At 37.6% G+C, this 22132-nt stretch overlaps 1 protein-coding gene across 7 annotated transcripts in view; it reads left to right on the top strand.

Annotated features, from left to right (window-relative positions):
* PPP2R3A (protein phosphatase 2 regulatory subunit B''alpha) overlaps nucleotides 1-22132 on the top strand; it is a 187994-nt gene that overhangs the window by 57690 nt on the left and 108172 nt on the right. For 6 of the 7 annotated variants that reach the window (XM_035704779.2, XM_025448920.3, XM_025448918.3 and 3 more), the window contains one exon: nucleotides 18496-18762. In XM_035704779.2, the coding sequence (XP_035560672.1) occupies nucleotides 18496-18762 (267 nt within the window). Of the gene's footprint in view, nucleotides 1-14464; nucleotides 14953-18495; nucleotides 18763-22132 lie in introns of those variants that run through there. The other variant, XM_025448922.3, reaches the window with a different exon arrangement.

Below are 22132 nucleotides of genomic sequence, written 5' to 3' on the forward strand. Positions count from 1 at the left end.
TCTAGCAAATTTTAAAGTCACTTTGAGGTTAAAAAAAAAAAAAAAAAAAACTCCATTTAGAATTTGATTTGGGGAAGTTATCAAAATGTCAGGTCTGACTGAACATTAGAATAAATAGCATCACAGGTCATGATGAAATACTTGTCTATTTAACCAAATTAACAGTAGATTTTAAAAGTAAATACATAAGGTTGCATAGTTATGAACAAAACTTAGCCCTTTTGATAATGAGAAGACTAGGTTTTTTTAAATAATCAAAGACCTGAAAGAGACAATGTGAAACAGCAGATTATTTTGGTAAGAAAAAAGTCTGCTGACCAGGCAGATTACTTAAAAGGGAAAGAAAAACCTTTGGTTACAATTTTTTTTATTAAGAATAGACCAATAATCTAAGGAAACACTTTGTCCTTTTAACAGAGAGAAATCCAAATTCTAGTTTTGTATCAGTGCATCAAAGATATTAAAAACTTTTTTTTAACTCATTTTTTTTTTTAACTTAAATCCATTCCAATCTTAGCCAGCTTGAGCACACATAAAATTCCTTCCTCAGGATTCCTTTTCCATACACTTTCTACAACTCTTTTATATCCATTCAGATTTTGTCCCAATTTTTTTTCCTTATTCTGGAATTATTATTTTACTTTTGAACAACAACAACAACAAAACCTCATGTCCTTCATACCCTATCCAAAGACACATTCTACTTTCCTTACCAATTTTTAATATACAGTTTTCTTTTACCCTTATTATTCCAGTAATTTCAATTATTAATTAAAATTCTTAATTTTTCAATGTGGCACAACATGTGTTTACTAATAGACCCAATTATTTTAGTTACTCTGTAAAAGAAAACCAAGTTTCAGTGTTCAGTAAATCTCAGTAATTTATCTTACTTGGAAATGATCCATATTCAGTGAAGATCTATAACTTAATTCGGTATAATCTTAAGGTGTCAAGTTACCAAAAAGATTTTGGAAACTATTTTTAAGTAGACCTACTATAAAGCATAATTATTATTGAGAAGTGCATTTATAAACTTTAACATACATCTATTTAAGTGACTTGTTCTTCTCATAATTATGAAACTTTCATGAGGCATTGAGCAGTTAGCCATCATCTTAAGTTATCTTTCTGGCTGACAGATTTTTGCAACAGAGATAACATGAGCTCTTTTGACTTTTAGTAAACCTAGAAAGAATAAGAGTTGTATGTTTGCATTATATTTAATATTGACAGTTCTAAAGACATGCTTGTCTTAGGTTTTTTTAAATATTTTTATTTATTTATTCATTAGAGATGCAGAGAGAGGCAGACACATAGAGGGAAAAGCAGGCTCCTCTCAGGAAGCGTGATGTGGGACTCGGTCCCTGAACTCCAGGATCAGGCCCTGAGCCAAAGGCAGGTGCACTTAACCGCTGAGCCACCCAGGCGTCCCATGCCTGTTTTAGTTAAACCAACAAACTTAAACTAGTTTTTCCTCCCAGAAGATTATCCTAGATCATGTGAACTTGAAAAACATTTGGGTTAGTTTCTGTATTTCTGAGAGTGTGTTCTTGATTCATATAAACACTTAAGTTTTTTTTAACCAATAGAGCTTCTTTATAAATTCATCTTGGCAGTACTATCTGGAGGTAGAAAAATATCAACCATCTAAAACATATAACCATAGACATACATAAACATATAGATAGACACAAACACGGATCTTACAGGTTTTGTTTTAGAAATTTAGCCATGAGATAGGTATAACAATGCAAAATTCACTCGTTTTTTTAAAAGAAAAATTGGGTCCAATTGTGTTTCTGGCAGAAGGGATAAATTTTAAGGTTACCTGCATTGATGGCTGGCTAATATTTGTAGAGAAGCGTTAAGATTTTTTTCATTCACTGAGTTTCCAAATAGCCTTTCCTTTTTCCCCCTCCTTCTGATACGAATTACCTTGGTTCTTAGGGAAGACCAGATAGAACAATTACATCTCAAAGGCAGAGTAAGAATACAAGTTCCTCCAAAAAGGACTTCTGTTTCCAAAGACCAGAATTTTTATGATATGCACAAGCCTTTTGAAATGAATAGGGGAGCACTGAAGATTGGTATAAAGCACAGTTGGGCTTTTTCTGTTTTCATAAAGGTTCCATTTATAGGACGTTTGCTTTTAATTCCTCAAAGAATCAAGTTGTAACCCGAATGACATTAAGATATTGACATACCCATCCAACTACATTATCTTCAGTTTGCTACTTTGTATCAGGGAAATCTTTAAGCTAGAAATCAAAAGATTTCTGTGTTCTAGATTTAGAGCTGTTTGTCTTTGGAACGTTTTCCTTCCCCTCTGGGTATGTAGTTTTATTTAGCCTAGGGGAGAAAATCTAAAGAAAAAGTTCTATCAGGCTCTGAATATCAACTTCCAGTTTGGCCAGCTTCTGACCATAGAGCTACTTAAAAAATATTTTCAAATATCTTGTCAGGTTTCAGCTGGAGCAAACAGTAAATATCCCCAGCAGTATGAAACAACCCCTTGGATGCAAGAGGCATCCCCAAGAGGGTGCTAAAGATACTACCCTCCCAAGATCCAGAGCCACTCCCAAAGATAGCCAAAAGAGAGAAAGACAGTTCCCCCAAGAGCTGACAGCAATTGGTAGGACCCTAGGCACAAATGGAGTGCAACCCATATTTTTCCAGCCATTTATTAGGCTTGCAGTCTGATGGTTGACCTGCCTGCATATACAATAGTAGACAACCTGGGTGTGCAAGATAGGCAGAAAACTAAGCCAAATTCTGCAGACAAATAAGGCAGTAGCTGTCCCTGCGAAAGAAAGGATCGACAAGCAATGGGTACCCCCAAACCAAATTCATTAGAGAATGCGTTTAGAAAGGAGGAAACAGTGAAATTTTACCTTCTTTTCTCTACTGAACACCACAGAGATCCAGAGCCAACCGTGGTAAGAGTTCTCACTCTTTGCTGGCTTCTGCAGTTTTCCTAAGATCTTTCTTATCTGCAGGCTAATCCTGGGTCTCTTGGTGCCAAATTAATAGCTAAAGAGGAATGTGCTGCTCAGGTGGGTACTTTGTGATGTTTTACAGTGTACCTTGCTGCACAGTCTTCTTGAGGTTGGCAGCTGACCTAGTGTCAATCTAACCCATTCCGTGACCAACTTATCCTAGCACAAGAGTCTTAGACTTAGGTGATGAGTGCTCTAACAGATTTTAAGTGCTTGACTCGTGCCCACAATTTTGTGGCTTTGGTTTCTGAGATCCCCTGGCAGTAGATTTACTATTCCCTTCACCAGAAGATTTCTTTTTAGTGACAGACATTCTATTGACTTTTTAAAAAATTATTTATTTATTTATTCATGAGAGAGAGAGACAGGAGGAGGGAGAAACAGGCTCCATGCCGGGAGCCCGACGTGGGACTCGATCCCGGGACTCCAGGATCGCACCCTGGGCCAAAGGCAGGCACTAAACCGCTGAGCCACCCAGGGATCCCCCTCTATTGACTTTTAATAGTCTACTCATGCCTACTTAGATTTTTATTTTGATAGGCAAAACAGTTCAAATTTCTTCTCTTATTTTCCCATCAATCAGACATGATAAGCCTTTTTGGAGCCCACAGCCTAATAGGGGAGGTGAGCTCTCCACTGGGATGCAAAGGAGAAAGAATAGATTCCATCCATAAGAGAGAGACAGATGAAGTCCTACAGGAACTCAGAGAAGGGAGAGGGAATGTCCCAGCTTGTGGAATTCAAGGAAGTTTCTCTGGAGGAGAAAGCATTTGGATATGGATTCTGTACTCTTTTAAAAAAAAAATTTAAGATTTTATTTATTTATTCATGAGAGGTACAGAGAGAGAGGCAGAGACACAGGCAGAGGGAGAAGCAGGCCCCTGAAAGGAGCCCAATGTGGGACTCGATCCCAGGACCTGGGGATCACTCCCCAAGCCAAAGACAGATGCCCAACCACTGAGCCCTCCAGGCGCCCCGGATTCTGTACTCTTAATTCAACTAATATACTTAAGGTGCTGGCTCTTGGTGTTATCATAGTGTCAATGATACTAAGAGGTTTATTTCTCACAGTGACTTGGACTAGTACCATTCTATTCTATTCCATTCCATTCCAAGACATTAAAATGTACCTTAATCCTCTCCATCTATCTTAACGTGAGCATGTGAGCGTCTTAACATCTTAGAGGAATCCAGTAAGGGAGACTACATGGATGGCCTCTTAATTTCTCTAGCTTTTAACACCTGTCGTATTCTAGGGACGGTCTCATCACCTTTCCTGTCAAGAAGAGAGAACCCCATTAAGATCATTAACCTTTATTGCAGGAGGGAACTCTCTTGATTATAGACTGTAGGCGTTTTGAGACGAGGGCTCTCTTGTTCACCATCGCACCCTCAGGCCCTATTGTAGAACCTCCACATACTCAGTTTAATTCTGAAAATTTGTCCTTTGTGTTTAAGGAATACCTATACATCTCATTGTCCTTTTACCCATTCTTAAAAGTTCCATCTTCATCCCCATGAATTTAGGCTGGAAAAGAATTTTTCTGGCCATTTAATCTTTCAGTACAACTAGGTTTTGTTTTGTTTTTGTTGTTGTTGTTTAAAGATGTCCGAGAGGGTCAGAGAAATCTTTCAGGGTGGGCAGGATTTGGGCTATTACTAGAATTCTGCTTTCTTCTGAACCTGATGAGGAATTTGTGTCTGAGATACCATTCCAAGGGGGAATAGAGTGCCTTCCTAGGTTAATGATCTAACATTTTGGTTTTCTCAAAGTTATTATACTGTATAAGTTTTTATATATATTTAAATGCATAATAATTATGAAAATAAATTTAAAATTCTAGCAAAGCTCACTTTAGGAACCTTATTAAAAGTTTATTCTGAAAAAAAAAAGTTCATTTTGGAGCATTTAAAGTAAACGCTTCTCTGTCTTTATTTTTTGGGTTGATATCCATGCATGCCTTCATTGAGATTAGCTAGTCATATCATTGAGGGAAAATGTTTCTTCTCCCCTAGCTTTATTAAGGTACTGATGGCTTCTTTGGTTCAGTGCTGGGTAGAAGTGCTTGAGTAGAAATGAAAACACTCAAAAAGACAGTTGGGAACCATACTTCTTCCTATTTCATTTAACCACAGTGTAGATTAATAAAAGTAATGGGATCTGGCCAGTAGCAAGTAGGAGTTTGCAGAATGAGTTCAACCTGTGTTTACCCCTCTACCATTAGTGGCTTCCGAGGTCAGGTGCATGTGTATCTCCATTTTTTCTAATGAATCAGCATCAGCTATCTCAGATAGGACTCCACCTATATTCAAAAGAACTTGAGATATGTATATAATGATCTAGAAAAATGGCTGAGTTAAAATAATTAAAAATGTAAATTGCAAAACAGATATACAAATATGATCCCTTTTTCTTAATATGTTTGTGTGTACACAAAAAATTAGGGGGTAAACATGCACCAAATTATGCATGTTCCCCTAGAATTCTAGTAAAATATGAGTCCGAATATCCAGGTGCTCCTGATGCATGTAGTCCCTCCACACCATCCTTGGCAGGAGTGAAAAAGGAGCTCCCAGAACTCAACTTGTCCCTGCTATGCCCTCAGGCCTCCCTCACAGGCCTGCCCAGCACTCACAGCTTCACCCCTCTCTGCCTGAAGACCATCAGAACTGATATAGTCGATTCTTCATCTCTCTTTGCACCAGTCACCAGAAGTCCAGGAATCCAGATCGTCACTCTTCTCCTCTATTCTTGTACATCCTCTTAGTCCACATCCAACCCTTCCAGCTCCCCACATCTTTTCCTTGAACTCATCACTCATTATCTCCTACATAAATCGGACTCTTCCTAAACATTCCCTTTACCTCCGTATTTTAACTGAAATCTCTCTCTCTCTCTCTCTCTCTCTCTCTCAAGATAGCCATGTGAAAGGTTGGCTTTTTTTCTTTCCCAGTTTGCCTTCTCACCCACTAGAGGCCTGGAGAGAGCAGTGAATATTCTTGCTTTTTATGGCTACTTCCAAGCTATTCTTTTTCCTACCTCCCTGAAACTTCCTACTTCTCCTCTAACCTTGAATTACTGCCATCAGACTCACCACCTGATTGCTTCTTCTGGTTGCAGTCATCTACTACCCCCAGGTTATTTCCCTTCTTTTTTTTTTTTTCCTAAAAGATTTTATTTATTCATGACAGACACAGAGAGAGAGAAAGAGGCAGAGACACAGGCAGAGGGAGAAGCAGGCTCCATGCAGGAAGCCCAACGTGGGACTCCATCCTGAGTCTCCAGGATCATACCCCAGGCTGAAGGCGCCAAACCACTGGGCCATCGGGGCTGCCCAATTTCCCTTATTTCTTGAAGATCTTCTCTCTTGACTTTATGACACTTCCCAATACTATTTTTGCTACAGTCTTGTGAGTTTTCAGTAGATGAAGCGTCTAGTACACAAGCTTCTCAGTTCCTTGACCTCTCCAATTGAAGTTGTCCTCTGTCCTTCAGCTACTCATTCCTTCGTTCTGTGTTTATGTCAGTGGTTTAAAAAGTATGGTTCCCATCCAGCAGCATCAGCATCACCTGGGTGCTTGATAAAAATACATATTTTCAGGCCCCAGCCCTTACCTACTGAATTGAAACTGTAAGGATGGGACCCAACAATCAGTGGTTTAACAGACCCTTCAGGTAATTCTGGTGCATGATCCTTTTTGAGAACCACTGCCATAGTTCATCATTTAAATCATTCTCCTGAATCTATTCTCAGCTTCTTTGTCTTACCCTCATTTCATAGTACCCCCCCTGCCCCCCGCCCCGGAAAGACCGCAGCTTACATTAAATTGTGTTCTCTGTCTTCTTTGAGCTTTTATTTGTGCAGCTAACCTTAGCTGGAGAAAATCACACAATACTCAGTGGTCTTTACAATACATAACCACCAACCTCTAGTGGGCCCTCAGTGCTATCTGGCAATCCTACGACAGCTCCCTAATCTTTCACTTTGCCACTCTACAAATGATTCATACCTTCTTCTCTGTTTTCTAACATCTCCTCTTCCATTTTTCACCTTCAGCTAATGACCTTGTTTCCTATTTTACTAAGAAAAGGGAGCCAATCAGAAGGAAGATCTTTAGCAAGCCACCTAAACATATCAGTACCCGTATACTCTCTCCTTTTCTATTACTCTCTCCTTTTCTATTCTATTACTATTATTACTATTCTGTTATTACATGTGAATGATCTGGGCACTTAGGTAAGACCAACCCCTGTACTTGTCTGTAGGTCCCATCCTCTCCCATTAACTCAGGGACTTTCCTCCCTGATTGGCCTTTTTTTCTCCTGCTTTCATCAATTTTTCCCCTTTACTAGGTCTTTCAGTCAGCAGTTAAACATGTTACAGTTCTCCCATCTTTAAACAAGGCTTATAAAAGGCACTTGGCATCTAAGAAACACAGTTCTATCAGCTATTTTATTTATAATGCTCACCACTAGAGGTTTTAAAAAAACATTTTTTTTAAGATTTTATTTATTTGAGGAGGATGGATTGGGCGGGAGGGGCAGAGGGAGAAGGATAAGCAGGCTCCTCACTGAGCAGGGAGCCCCATGTGGAGCTGGATTCCAGGACCCTGGGATCATGACTCAAGCCAAAGGCAGATGCTCAGCTGACCGAGCCATCCAGGCACCTCTCATCACTAGAGTTTTGGCCATCAATTCCAGCCTTCTCATTTGACATCTGTGAATTGAGCTCTCACCCAAAATTACTGAGAAGTCACACACACACACACACACACACACACACACGCACGCACGCACACACAACCAATGAAGATGCTGGGCAAGGTATTTTATAGAACTGCCATTGTGTGTTCATTGACATGTACTGTGGTAATGTCAGTGGATTGGAAACCCTCTGTTTCTCCTAACTTTAGTTGTCTGATATATTGGTAGGCTAAAACTGAATTCTTGTGCTCTATAATGAACAATCTCTAATTGAAGTAATTCCTGAAAGAGAGAGGGAAGAAGAAAAGCAGACTAAGACGGACAGAAAAACTCTAGGAACTACCAATTCTAAAGGTCCAAGAATTATTATGTCTAATGATTTTAGACTCTTAATTATCTCACCTTGCCCCAGATCCTAGAAGAATATCTACCTCCAAATATTAGGAATACTGAGAGGCAAAAATATTTGGTTTGTAGGTTCTGTTGTTAGTCATGGAATGTGTTCCTGTCATTTGGAGGCAACTGAAGCAAGACGCAGAATGCTTATTAGATCTCTTGTTTTGCTGCAACCAATAAACTTAAGGCTCAAGGATCAGGCCAGGAGCAAAGAAGCCATACATAACCACCACCCAACCTTCTTCCTCACTTCAGTGTTCATTCTTTAAGAGTAAAATATATCAATTGCACAAAACAAGTGATTAAACAATGTGTGAACACCAAGTTAGAGCCTAAAGGGGAGAGAGATCAAAATTTAGGATTAAGAGTAATTAACTAATTAGCTTATAATCAATTTCTTCTCTTAAACCTCCTTTGCAATGGTATTTTAAGCTAAGTCTATGATTCCAAGTTATTACCTTTTTTAACTACTCTGCCAATTAGAGCCAAGTTGAGAAAGCCTTTTTTCAAGATACAATTCATGTAAATATAAAATTCACCCTTTTAAAGTTCATACTTCAGTAGGTTTTAGCATATTCAATGAGGTTGTGCAGCCACCAGCACTATCTAATTCCAGAACATTTTCATCACCTCCAAAACCCATATTCATTAGCAATCACTCCCCATTCCATCCTCCCCTCAGTCCCTGGCAACCATTAACCTACTTTCTGTTTCTGTGGATTTATCTCTTCTGGACATTTCATGTAAATGGAATCATACAATATGTGGTCTTTTGTATCTGGCTTCTTTCACTTAGCATGTTTCCAGGGTTCGTCATGTAGTATGTATCAGGGCTTCATTCCTTTGAATGGTTAAATCCTATTCCATTGTATGTGTATACGACATTTTGTTTATACATTTACCAGCTGATGGATATTTGGGCTGTTTCCACTTTTTTGGCTATTATGAATAACTCTGCTGTGGACATTCACATACAAGTCTTTGTGTGGACAGAGAAGGCTTTTGGTTTAGTATTTTTAAGTTTTTCAAAACAGCTTCCTTTTTTGAATCAGAAGTACCCTCCTGATACAGCAGAGCTTCCTTTTTAACGTGTAACTTTTTTTTTCTATAGCATCCTTTGAACAGAATCTTTAGTGTTACTTCACAGTGACTCTGTTGTCTTTCTGGACCTTATTCTAATATTCAACACAACTGAGCTCATTTCCAAGACTTGCTGTGCTATGTATTTCTGTCACTCAGATTTTCACAGCTTTGCTGCCTGGTTTACCCCACAGGCCTTCACTCTGAGGCCTTGGTTGACGGTATCTCAGTCTTCATAGTTATGTTCAGCTGAAGCTGGTGAATGACTTTACAAGTTTGTTTATAAAATAAAGGCTAGACTTATTTTGGCATAACACATTGCATATGCAGTATTAACTGTTTAACAGTTTTATACAAATCAAAATCAGTGATTTACTTCTTCAGGCAATTGTTCAAATTTTCTCTTTCTTTTGTAATCCACTCATTTTTTTTTCTCAAAACATCTCACAGAGTTGATTCTTTCCAGAGAGAGGAAGAATTAATATTGTATATCACCATTGTCTTCACTGAAAGGATCAAGGGCAGGGAATTATAAGAGGATTTAGAAAGCTCTAGAGAATCAATCCTGAGTTTCAAACTAAGCCCCAAAGAATGAATTCTAAAAAAAATGGAACGTGTTGGGTGTCACACACAGCTTTACTCTCCTTTGCCCTTCCCAGTCTCACTTTCCTTAAGGGTACAGTCTTTCTGGACTCACTCTTCAGTTCTTTAGGTCGTTTCAGGACTGATAAGTCCTTGCTTTCTTGCTTTTCTTAGAAGGCTATTCTTAAAGAGTCCTTTACTTTTTAGGGTTATAGTAGAGGCTAGCCTCTCTTCCATTTAATCTTGCCAGGGAACTTGTAAAACTCTGTACCCAGGAGCCCACCACAAGGATTATCATCCTTGCACGTTTGCTGTAGGGGGACATATATGGAACATATAAGGAACCTCAGTCTAGGTAGCAAGTGATGGATAACAAGTAATGGATCCCAGTCATCCCCAGAAGAGAATACAAGTCTTTTTCATCCTCTGGTCAAGCTGTCTTAACACAGTTGCCTTGAACACCCAGGTTGAGCACATTGTCTAGACAGGACAAGTGTGTTTCTTCAGACAGAATATGCTCATGAATGATCTGCAAGCCAAGGAGAGATGCAGGCAGCTGTGCAGGAAACACCTACTGTTAGCTAGTTATCTTATTTGGATGTACTTCATATATGCTGCAGAAGGCAGGAAAAAGATCTGGTTTATTCCAGGACGTTAGGAAGACCATTACAGTTGACTCTTTCCATTATAAATGCCCACAGTTCCAGCCTTTCCATGGTCTCAAGCTGAATTTATAAACTATGTGTTAATGGTTTTCTATTCTTCATTCTGGTTAGTCCCTCCAGGGAAAAACTCTCACCCAGAAACACCCAGGCCCATGAAGCAGAAAAGAGAGTAGATCATAGGTCATGTTTGCATCAGTAGGGAAATTCCTTATACTTGATGCTTTCCCAGTAAAGAAGAGGTCTCTCTAAAAACCATATTCTTTGCAACTATATTCCAGTTCTATACTTCTTGAAACTAATTCATTGAGATCCTTTCTAGAACCAAACACATTTACTTCCATACAAGAACAAGTTAATAAGTAAAAAGCAAATTATCCAATGTCATGATAGTCTTTTTCCATTACTAACTTGTTGCCATAGACCAGTTCTTTCCTAAGCCCTTTTAGGGGATCTGATCTTTTCTCCCTCTGATTTCTTTGGAAAGCAGTTAGATAAAAAACTTAGAGCTCACTTCATCATCAAAAGAAATGGAGAAATATTTTTTTAAGAGTGTAGCATAGGGTGCCTGGGTGGCTCAGTTGGTTAAGTGTTATGATCTCAGGGCCCTGGGACAGAGCCCCACATCAAGCTCCCTGCTCAGCGGGGAGTCTACTACTCTCTTTGCCTCTGCCATTCCTCCTGCTTCTGGCTTGCTCTTTCTCTGTCTCTCAAATAAATAAATTACATCTTAAAAAAAAAAAAAAAGTGTGGCAGAGCAGGCTTGCTTGCTTATTTATTTATTTATTTATCAGAGCAAGCTTTTTTATTTTTTTTATTCTTTATTTTTTGAGATTTTATTTATTTATTCATGATAGTCACAGAGAGAGAGAGAGGCAGAGACACAGGCAGAGGGAGAAGCAGGATCCATGCACCGGGAGCCCGATGTGGGATTCGATCCCGGGTCTCCAGGATCGCGCCCTGGGCCAAAGGCAGGCACCAAACCGCTGCGCCACCCAGGGATCCCCTTGTTAACAGAGCAAGCTTTTTTAAAACTTCTGTTCTGACTTTGAAACTTAAGAGATTTATGGGAAGTGAATGAAATGAAAGTATTCGTTGTCCTTTGCTCCAAACCAGCATTATGCTAGGTATGGTAGAGAAAAGAAGAGACCACTTATTTATTATCTCCATACCCTAGGCACCCCGTGAGTTGTCTATATATAATAAATGGCCAGAAAAATACTTGTTGAGTACTATAAAATTGGCCTTGCCCTCGAGAGTTAAGACTCTTTGGAAAATAATTATCAGATTATAAAATATTGCAGTAGAAGCCCTTTTACTTGGGCATGATTGGGATTGATAGTTACTCAGTAGGGAATCATAAACTCTATGTATATATTATTTTTTTTTTTTTTTTTTTTTTTTTTTTCTATGTATATATTAAACATTTTATTTTAACTCAGAACATTAATTTATTTAGATCTTTTGATAGAAGGACAAAGCCTTGTCTTTGAGTGTCATTGGAAATTGGAGTTCCATGACATCTTTCTTTAATAAACCATACTCAGTATATTTGTTGACTGATTTCCAGGTTAGTTTCTTTAAAATGAAGAAGGAACTTAAGTCAGTAGTGAAACAATTTGAATGTAGATTCCTCCTAGATTTTATTTTATTTTTTCCCTCCTAGATTTTAATGATTTTTGTCCTTTATCTCACCCATACCTAATTTTACAGCAAAAAAGTTTTACTAACAGTTTGCCTTTACTGAACCTTTTTAAAAAGGTTTTGCTTATTTATTTATCTATTTACTTGAGAAAGAGAGAGGAAAAAAAAACACAGATGGGCACCTGTGCTCATTTGGGAAGGGCCACGGTGGGAGGGAGAGGGACAGAGACTCTGCTGAGTGCCAGCCCCACACATAGCTCGATCCCAGGAGTGGGAGATCATGACCTGAACTGAAACCAAGGATCAGCCGCCCAACCAACTGAACCACTCAGGTGCCCTCTTTTTACTGAATCTTTATAAAACAATTCAACTTAGACTTTTTATTTTCAATCTTATGAATTTTAGTGACTTTTTTCCACATTCATATTTCATTAACGTAATATGTAATTGAACTAAATAATACTAAATAAACTAAATAATTACTGTAAAAAAGGTACAACCAACATAAACAAGCAGGTACAAGCACAACCAACTGTTAGTAAGCATACTATTCAACCACTGTGATAAGAAATATGAGAGCATAACAAAAACTAAACTGTTAGTCACGGACCAGTGTGTTCCAGGCATCAGGTTCTCTCTTTTACAGGAGAAATGGAGATCATTGGCTAAACCAGATAATAGGTTAAATGGAGGTCATTTAAGAGGAACAGTATTTCATTAAGAGAATTGTAGTAAAGGGGGCTTACATAGGGAAGCCTTCATGAAATAGGTAAAATTTGAGTTGGATTTTGAAGGGTGGTGTGAGTGTATGTGATTTGAGGAGAAGGAGCATTCTCAGAAAAGGATGACAAGTCACTCCCCTAAAGCCACACATTGCTGTTGGGAAGAACAGGGGCAATACAATTTAAGATGTGGTTTAATTGAAAAAGCATTAAATCATAAGCCTAAGACCTAGTGCTATTCATAACAGACTTTTTTGATAAAGGAGGAAAAGATTACTCTAGGCAAGAGTGTAGGGGAAAATACCAGGGAAAGCTAGCGCTCCAAGTTCATGTGTAAGTCCCAGGAGAGGAAATTGGGGGAAATGGAAGGGTCCAAGTTAAAGCATTAGACCAGTGGTTTCAAACTTCTATCAGCCATACTATATATTGAAAGTTTTCATGTAAAATTTTGTATGAGTGGAGAATTCCACAGCTTACAAAGAAAAAAATTTGAAAACCACAGGTTTAGACATATAAACCCAATATACACAGTATGAAGTGTCAGCCTGTCTTGAAAGGAAGTCAAGAAAAAAAAGATAAGTTGTAGAAAACAATGTAAATCCAAAGAATTTAATTCCCACTAAATTTGACAGAAGTTCAGTAGAAGAGACTTGTGAGCTATTTTTTGTTTTTATTTTTTGTTTTGGGGGTTTATTTGGTAATTATATTTGGTTTATATTTTCTAGAAATAGAAAATAAATACAGATCAATAATGTGATCGAAAATGAGGTTGAAGAGGATGTTTAAAGATTTATTTGTAAATGACTATGTGGGACAGATGTTTAGCATATAATAAAATAATAGAATATTTTAAAAATCTGAGATGATTTAAAACTCCTTGAAGAAGAAAGTCTCACAAATTCCAGACATATTATGTCATTACTATTTGATCATCTTTCGTACCTTTACTGTAGCCAAGCTGCTTTCTTATGGCATTCAGTTGTCCAACTTTCTTTTTTTTTTTTTAAGATTTTATTAATTTATTTATTTTGAAAGAGAGTGTGCAAGTTGGGGAGGGACAGGAGGAGAGGGGGAGACAGAATCTTAAGCAGACTTGTGCTGAGTGAGGAGCCCTCAATCCCACAACCTCAAGATCATGACCTGGGCTAAAACCAAGAGGCAAATGCCCAACTGACTGAGCCATCCAGGTACCCCCAGTTGTTCGACTTTCTTAACCCACACTTTGACAATAAATTTTCAAATGTGCCCAGATCCAGAATCACTTCAACAGTGTGTTGGGAACTGAGATAGTCTTCTGCACATAAGCCCCCCAAAAAGGATTTAATTTTAAAATATAAGGCCAACAAATCTCTTTCTATATTACTATTTGAGGATGAAAGTTTTTCTCCATATTTTAACTGGATATATCTAGAGGGTTGTGGATATTTGCTTCCCTTCATATCAGAAAAAAAAAAAAACACTCTTCTTAAAATGGCAGGTTCAAATTTGAAGTATAGCTTGTTTTTTCATAAAACACTAAATAGCAAAACTAAAAATGCTCAACATGTTCTTTTTTCTAATAGTTTGAAGAGAAACTGATTTATGTGGATTGACACTTCACATACTCTGAGTTTAAGAAGGTGGCATTATCTGAGAAGTTGCTATTTTTAGGTCCAGCTGTAATGTTTCTAACTTTGGTGCTAGAGTAGTGGGTGCTTCCTTTCCCAGAAGGCTCTGTATTCTCAACATGTGCAGGTCAATTTGACATAAAGCTATCTACAAGGAGCAACAGGCCCATAGCAGGCGTGTTTCTAACTTGAAAATTATGAGCAGGTATTGGGAGCCACTGGCTATATTTGGAAACCAGTTGCATGTCAGAACAAGCATGGATTGTGGTCCCTGGAGACTGGGAGAGCACAATGCTTGAACTTAATTTCCTTTGGAGATAAGAAGAAAATACCTTTCTACCCGACAAGATTGACAACTTATTAAATCTGACCGTCTTCAGAAGTGTGCTGGACAGTGGCTAAGTAAACATCCACTTTTCAAAGATGATGATCAAGGAAACATCTCTACGAAGGGACCCGGATTTAAGGGGAGAGTTAGCTTTCCTGGCCAGGGGCTGTGATTTTGTTCTCCCGTCACGGTTTAAGAAGCGGCTGAAGTCATTTCAGCAGACTCAGGTTTGGAACTTGGGTGTTTCTTTTAAAATATTTTTATTACTAATAAAACCACCCAGTGAACTAACTTACAAATAATTTTACAGCTCACTTGATATTAGATCAAGGAATTAATCTGTGTCCTCTATTCAGCTATTTGCAGAAAGCTATTTGTAGAGAGATTCCAACAGGTTTAAAAATAGACCTTCTGGACCTGAAGTACAGTACTCACATTTTTCTCTTGTAGAGAGGGAATCCAGTTTTAGAGACAATAAATACACCTCAATAAATATCTTACAGTTTACAAATTTTAGTAGAAATGTCTTTGAGAAACTGGAATTTCTGTGTTAAAAGCCTTATTTACACTTTGAATCAATAGACGATGTTTGTAATACATCTGTAATGAATTGTTTTTAAAGTATCAGGCCTGGTAATCTTTTTTTTCAGGAAGAACTAATTATATATATAGACAATTGTGTGGGTGTGATATAATGTATGAAACTAACAAAGGATGGCAATTAATTTCTGGGTTGTGAAGGAATGTCCTCCCTCAGCAAGCTGTGATACTGAGTCATTTCTGCCTATGATGATAACTTTGCAGAACCCATGCTTACTTTCTTATACCTAGGGCCAGTGTTGTATCAAACAATTTGCCTTACCTTGAATGCAATACAAATCAAGGGTCATACAAGTGATGGCCACCCAGAATCCAGTAAGAAACCATAGTTTCATAGTTATTCTGATTCAGAGTGATTTCAGATTGAGTGAACCATATGAAATTGCTTTTTTTTTAAATAAAAAATGGCCAAATATTGGAAATGCTACAGTGACATAATAGTATAAGGGTACTAACTAAATGATACTATATTTATAGGCTAATAAATGGAGAATGAAATGGAGAATTGAGACATTTTCCCCTAATAGTTCTATTTTAATGCTATTTCTCAATTTGAATGAAACCATTCTATTCAAAATGAGCAGATGCTGAACTTGCCAGTAAATCTGCCAAATTTTATTTAACTGTCTTATTCTATAGCATTTATAAAGGTCAGCTTTATTAAAATACTTTAAATTATGTATCTTGTATTGAATTCAGTGGAAAGTAAATTGATAACATATAAAAGTGCAAAATAAATGCATTTTTTCTTTTCCCTTTTAAATATTAACATCAATTTTGTTATATATGGGATTGACCAATGAATTGATAAATACTTTCCTATCAGTGAATTGCTTAATGGTAAGAGGTACACTAAGGAAAGCAAAGTAGATTATATAATTGAATACCCATTTAAATAAAAACTTTGACAGATAGCAGGGTTTGTTCTCAATTGTTACTTACTTCTGTCGAAGCAAAAGTGTAGAGTTATCATAGAAGGCCTTGCTTTAAAACCTCTGCTCGTGTGTGCTCACTAAACTATTGGATTTCATCCCCACTGGCACCAGTGGTCTTAATCCTACAGTTATAACTGCCTGGATGTCACACCATGGGAAACATTTTGGGGAAACAAAAAAAGAATTTTCATGATTGTACACTTGTAGTCTCACAGACCTGTTTCAGCATAGAATAATAGAAAGGGGATATCACTAATATAAATGACCTATTATATTTAAATGTAAAGCCCCTGAAGAATTATATGCCCTGTAGAAGATTAGGAACAATTTCTGCTGTTACTGACTCATGGGACTATGTAATAATATTTACAGATTTAGCATTAAAGCAGAGAGAAATGTTTATAAACCGATTATCAATTTGTCAAATCAAAAGTGGTTTGTAAACTTTAAATTGTTTTACAAATGTAAACAATTCTTTTATTTCTTGTTGAATCTGAAGGACCATGCCAAATTATATTTAGCCTTTTAAGAACCTCACCCTTTAGCCTTGTGGCTCTTAAATAAGGACATATCTGTGTCTAGCACAGTTCTGAACCCTTTACCTATATTAGTTATGTCCTGTAATTGCCTTTAATCTTCACAGCAACCTTCCAAGAAGTGTTATAATCTGTTTTATTACTGAATTCTAAAAGGTTAAGTAATTTTCCTGAGGTCACAGAGCTAGTAAGCCATCACTGTTTTCTTTTACGTTTTTCATATTTCATTAGCCTCACTTTTCTCTGTGCCATGTTTTCTTTGACTGTTGCTTTATAGGGATGACATGCTTATACTGCAGCAAAATCTTGGTATGACCAACTGGTCTTTATATCCCCAGTAGTATTAATATATGAGCGGACTCTATGTATTAGTGTCAGATATTAATCTAAGAATGTGTCATGTGTGACAAAAGAAGACTAAATCATATTCATCACATATTTGTGTGAATGAAGCTATCTTCCTGTAATACTTATGCTTTTCAAGGGTAGCCAAGATTTTTATCCTGAGTTTAAAGATCTGTTATGAGCCCATATGTCAAAAGGAAATATGATATTCAGATCTACTACTTAGAAATAAATCATTGTTCAAACTTTAGGAGTGGCATTCGGATTATTTAAGGAAAGTTAACATTTGGGTAATATTTTGTGTTCATGATGATCAACAGTCATGTCACTCTTTGATAACTTTATGTAGTACCTAACACAGTGCCATGCTCATGAGCCTTGATAGATAATTTGATCAAAATTAAGAGAAGAAATTAAAACTCTGGAATCTTTTTTGCTTTTTCTGCTCGGAATCTCCAAACTCAATTTAGTCTTCATTGGTAAAGTAGACTTTTACCTGAATGTTAGTGAACCTCCCCTCCCCTTTCCCTAAATCATGGATAATCTTAATCTCCTCATTGCCTGCCTGTCCCCCCTTTATACCGTCCTTATGTTTCTTTATGGCATACCACATGAAATCTTTTTTGGACAAAGGAAGGACATAAACTATAAATGAGTTAATAAACTCTGAAGGGAGTTTGGCTGCAATGAAATTGATGACCATGATCCCTGCCTATTATTAGAGTGTACCAAAAATGAAAGAAGTGTGTATCATAGAAAAAAAATTGCATGCCCCAAGGGGCAAGTAAATCAACCTGATAGAAGACATTCCAAAAACTAAGATGCTTTAATTTTCTTAACAAAGGCTTTCTCTGCATCAGGGACTGGCAGTGATTTTACCTAAACAAAGTCAAACTAGAGAGAAGAAGGTGAAAAGACACCCCCCCCAATATATTTTAGATGTGTGCATTTTAAAAGAACTTACTCTTATCTGCCTGTCAAAGTAGAAGTAGAAATGTGCAGAAAGATGAACAGTCTTCAGAAAGAATTTACTACTCCAATTCCAACAGACTAAGAATACATTTGAATACTCCTTAATATGTCAGCTAACATTGCTCTTAAATGTCTAGAACATAATTGATGGGAAAATGTACTGTAGGATTTTTAAAGCATAAATCTGTTTAAATTCGAATATTGACAGATAATTAATGTGTTTATTTTTTATGGATAGGCATTCCCTAGAAGCACACTTATCACCCTAGTAATAGAGTGATTTCTTCATCTCTGCTGTCTCTATTCTTATTACTGATGAGGACTTTCAAGAAGTATATGCTGTTGAGAATTTTTGTGTTTCATAATCACATTTTCCTTCCAGATTCAAAATAAACCAGAAAAGAAACCTGGAACGCCACTTCCACCTACAGCCACCTTTCCAAGTAGTCCCCGACCTCTCTCCCCTGTTCCTCATGTGAATAATGTTGTGAATGCACCATTGTCCATAAACATTCCACAGTTCTACTTTCCCGAAGGACTCCCAGATGCCTGCAGTAACCATGAACAGACTCTAAGCAAAATTGAAACTGCTTTCATGGATATTGAAGATCAGAAAGCAGACATCTATGAAATGGGAAAAATTGCAAAGGTAATATAACTACTAAATGATATATAATCTCTCTTTCTCTGGCAATCCTAATCTCTCTCTCTCTCCTCACTGTCTCTTTGCTTTCTGTTTTTAAGCATGGCTAGGTTTTTCCCCCATGTTGAAAAAATTTATTTGATCCATCTATATCATCCTGGATATGTCATCCATTTCATGGAACTCCGTAAGTTTGAATAAAACCTTAATGGTCTCCCAGTACATCCTCCCATTTAATATAGGAATTTCATCCATGACATCATCAACACATAAATTGATTCTCTGCTTGAATGTTTTCAGTGACAGGAAGCTCACTATCTTGCCAAGCAACCTGTTCCATCATTAAATAGCCTAATGTGTTAGAAAAATTTCCCTTGTATTGAGTATAAATGTCTTTTTTCTTTTGTTCTCATCCATTGATCATCACTCTGCCCTGAAGTCAGACAAGGAATCATTGGGCCAGCTCAATACTAATTCTACTCAGAAATAAATGGATTCACCACTAGGAACCAAGTCTTTGATACTTTCCAATATACCCAACTGCTTCTAATTTAGTATCTTAACCTTTCATTCTGGGACTACTGAACATCTTCAGTAACTGGATGCTACCTCTCCAGTCTCCTCAAACAATTAATACTGAGCATGAGCATCAGGTTATGTTTGATCATGGCATTCCCCAGCTCAGCAATATGCCCCAGCTCACCATCTATAGCAGTACGTTGTTTTGTTTGAGTTTTATTTTTATCTTGTATGCAAATTGAAGAATCAAGTCATATCTCAGGATTTAGCAGTGGTTTCAGATTGTGCTTCAAGAGGCAGAGGGGTTTAGTACACTACTAAATGTTGCATGTGGGCAAGTATACCAAGTGGAAACTCCTAAGACCCCATGCATTCAGACATTTGTTACTGCTGTTAAGTAATTTGTAAATAGAGTGATTTTAGGGGAAATGAAAAGGAATTCTTTCTTTTATTCTCACCCTCACCCCTCCCCTATCTTAAAACTTGCCTATTGATCTCTTAGATATTTCTAAGGAAAAGCAAACTCTCATTGCAGAAATAAAAGCCCGCCTATTTCCAATCTTATTTTAGACTTGAGGAAACTGAAGTCCTATTAGTACTTAACCTGAAGTCATAGAACCAGCACATGTCAGGAGACTAGTCCTCTAACTCTGGGCATTGTGCTGTTTGTACTGCGTGTTATCTCCCCTGAACATATGCTGACATGCCATTAGCTAACTTCCAATCAGTATCCACCCAAATAAATTACAGGTTCTTTCAGGGCATTGGCATTTTCTTACCAAAAGCTTTGAGAGATGGCAACTGTATGAGCCAAGATGGTAAATTGTCTGAATGGGGTGGAATTATGAATCTAAATCCAGGAGACAGAATTTAGTAAGGCTGAATTTAATCTGCATTTAGAGATAACACATTAACTGCATAAATGCCAAATGGTTATTTCTAACATGCTAACAGTAGTCTGTGTGAGAGAAACAAACAGTTCTGTGGTCTACTTCAGGCAGGCAGACAAGGAGAAACTGTCCAGATTCAGGGACATAGTAGTTCCCTGGTGTGCTGGGCATACCACACCTGGACAGCCAATCCAAGTGATTTGTGCCTCCCTGTCAGAGACCTCTAGCCTGTTCTGTTTGGACTACAAGTTCCGTAGATCAACCTTCCTCCTCTGAATATTCCCACCTCCTGACTGAGGATCCTGTTCTACGTTTCCACAGCCTTGTCTCCATCCTCCTGCTGTGGCCCTTCCACCTCTACCGTGGTAGGCCTGCCCTGCTCCATGGTTCAATAACCCTCTAGCATTCCATGGATTCAGTAGAAGAAAGAAGAAAACCTAAGGACTCCACAGATGGCCAAGGGAAGCGTAGAAAAGAGTGTAGTCCGGTCAGGGTAGGGGTCTCTGCATGCTGGGGAGTCAGAGGAAAGACTTTGCTATTTTACAGGTAATGAGCATCAATCTGTTATGTGACATCAGGAAAAACTGCCAGTGTTGAAGCTGACAACGTAGAGAAATTTAAAAAGAAAATTTTGTTTAGCCATAGTAACTGTCATTTATATAGCAATTTACTGCTAATACCTAATCATCATGTGGCACAATAGCCGGTATACATATACGTATGTGATTAACTTGTCTGAATCATACTTGATTATAACCCTACATACCAAGCATTTATGTTGATTCCTCTTAGACCTTAATTGTCAGCTCAGGCAGCAAGGTAAATTGCTCATACCTCCAAAAAGTTAAAACTAACATTGCATATAAAAATGAAGATGGGTATATAATGACCTCAGTAGGTATCACAGTGCCTTGGCTGATACTGTTGTGTTTTGCCTTACTCTGTCAGTTCATTTTATTGAATTTTGCCTCTTCATTTTAAAAATCATTTATTTTTTTATTATATATTTTTTGTTGATGTATAACTGACACGTAGTGTTAGACATTAGCTTCAGGTGTAAGATGTAGTGATTTGACAAGTCTACACATTACACTGTGCTCACTACAAGTTTAGCTAAAAATTGCTTATTTGAAAAATTTATGTAATTATTTCTTGGATTTAGATAATTCCCATTTGATCTAGCTTTTACTTGGCTATGGCTATTAACACGCACTAAGCAATCCTATTTTCAGTTATTTTTTACATGCGGCTCAGTCTTCCCTGCCACTAGGCAGTGAGCTCCATGTCTGTAGCACTTGCACTGCATGTGCTTATATTCTCGTAACAAGTTGGTTGTAGGTAAAGGAGAAGAAAGCCATTAAGGGACAATGAAGAGAGGGGGTTGCAGCAATAAATGAAGACTTTCCTGAGTTCTTATAGTCTATAAAGCCATTTGGATGGCCACCTTGAGTTTGCAGTCTTAGTGACAATTGTAGTAGATACTAGGGTCTGTTTTTTGAAGTGCAAAGAAAACGCTGTGTTTATGAAATCTCCATCTGTTGATGAAGTTTAACTCATTCATCCCTGACCTCCAACATCCCTGGAGAGATTAATATCCATTTCTGATTAAGTTCTCAATATGTAGTGTGTACTATTTGCCACAGCTTTAAGTGATGACAAGAAATTAATATAGAGAATGAATCTAAGAGAGAAAAGCAGTGCAGGAACATACACTGAGAAACAGTAAGAAAAGCATTTGTCCTCTGGGCCAGAAGACCAACCATGGAGTTTTAGCCTTTAGCAGAAAGTTGAAGAAGAGGAGTGAAAGTGTCTTCTGAACTGTACAGAGACCATCAGCTTCTCTCTTCAGGCTGAGGTAGCACTGTCTTGACCTATCATTTCTGTGTCGTGTAAGGCAGCTTCTCAGTACCTATATTTCTTCATCTGCAGAATGGGCTGAAAATACCTGCTCTCTTCAGCATGGGGAT

The sequence above is a fragment of the Canis lupus genome, chromosome 23, assembly GCF_003254725.2.
Source record: "Canis lupus dingo isolate Sandy chromosome 23, ASM325472v2, whole genome shotgun sequence".
In the NCBI taxonomy this organism is placed as follows: Eukaryota; Metazoa; Chordata; class Mammalia; order Carnivora; family Canidae; genus Canis; species Canis lupus.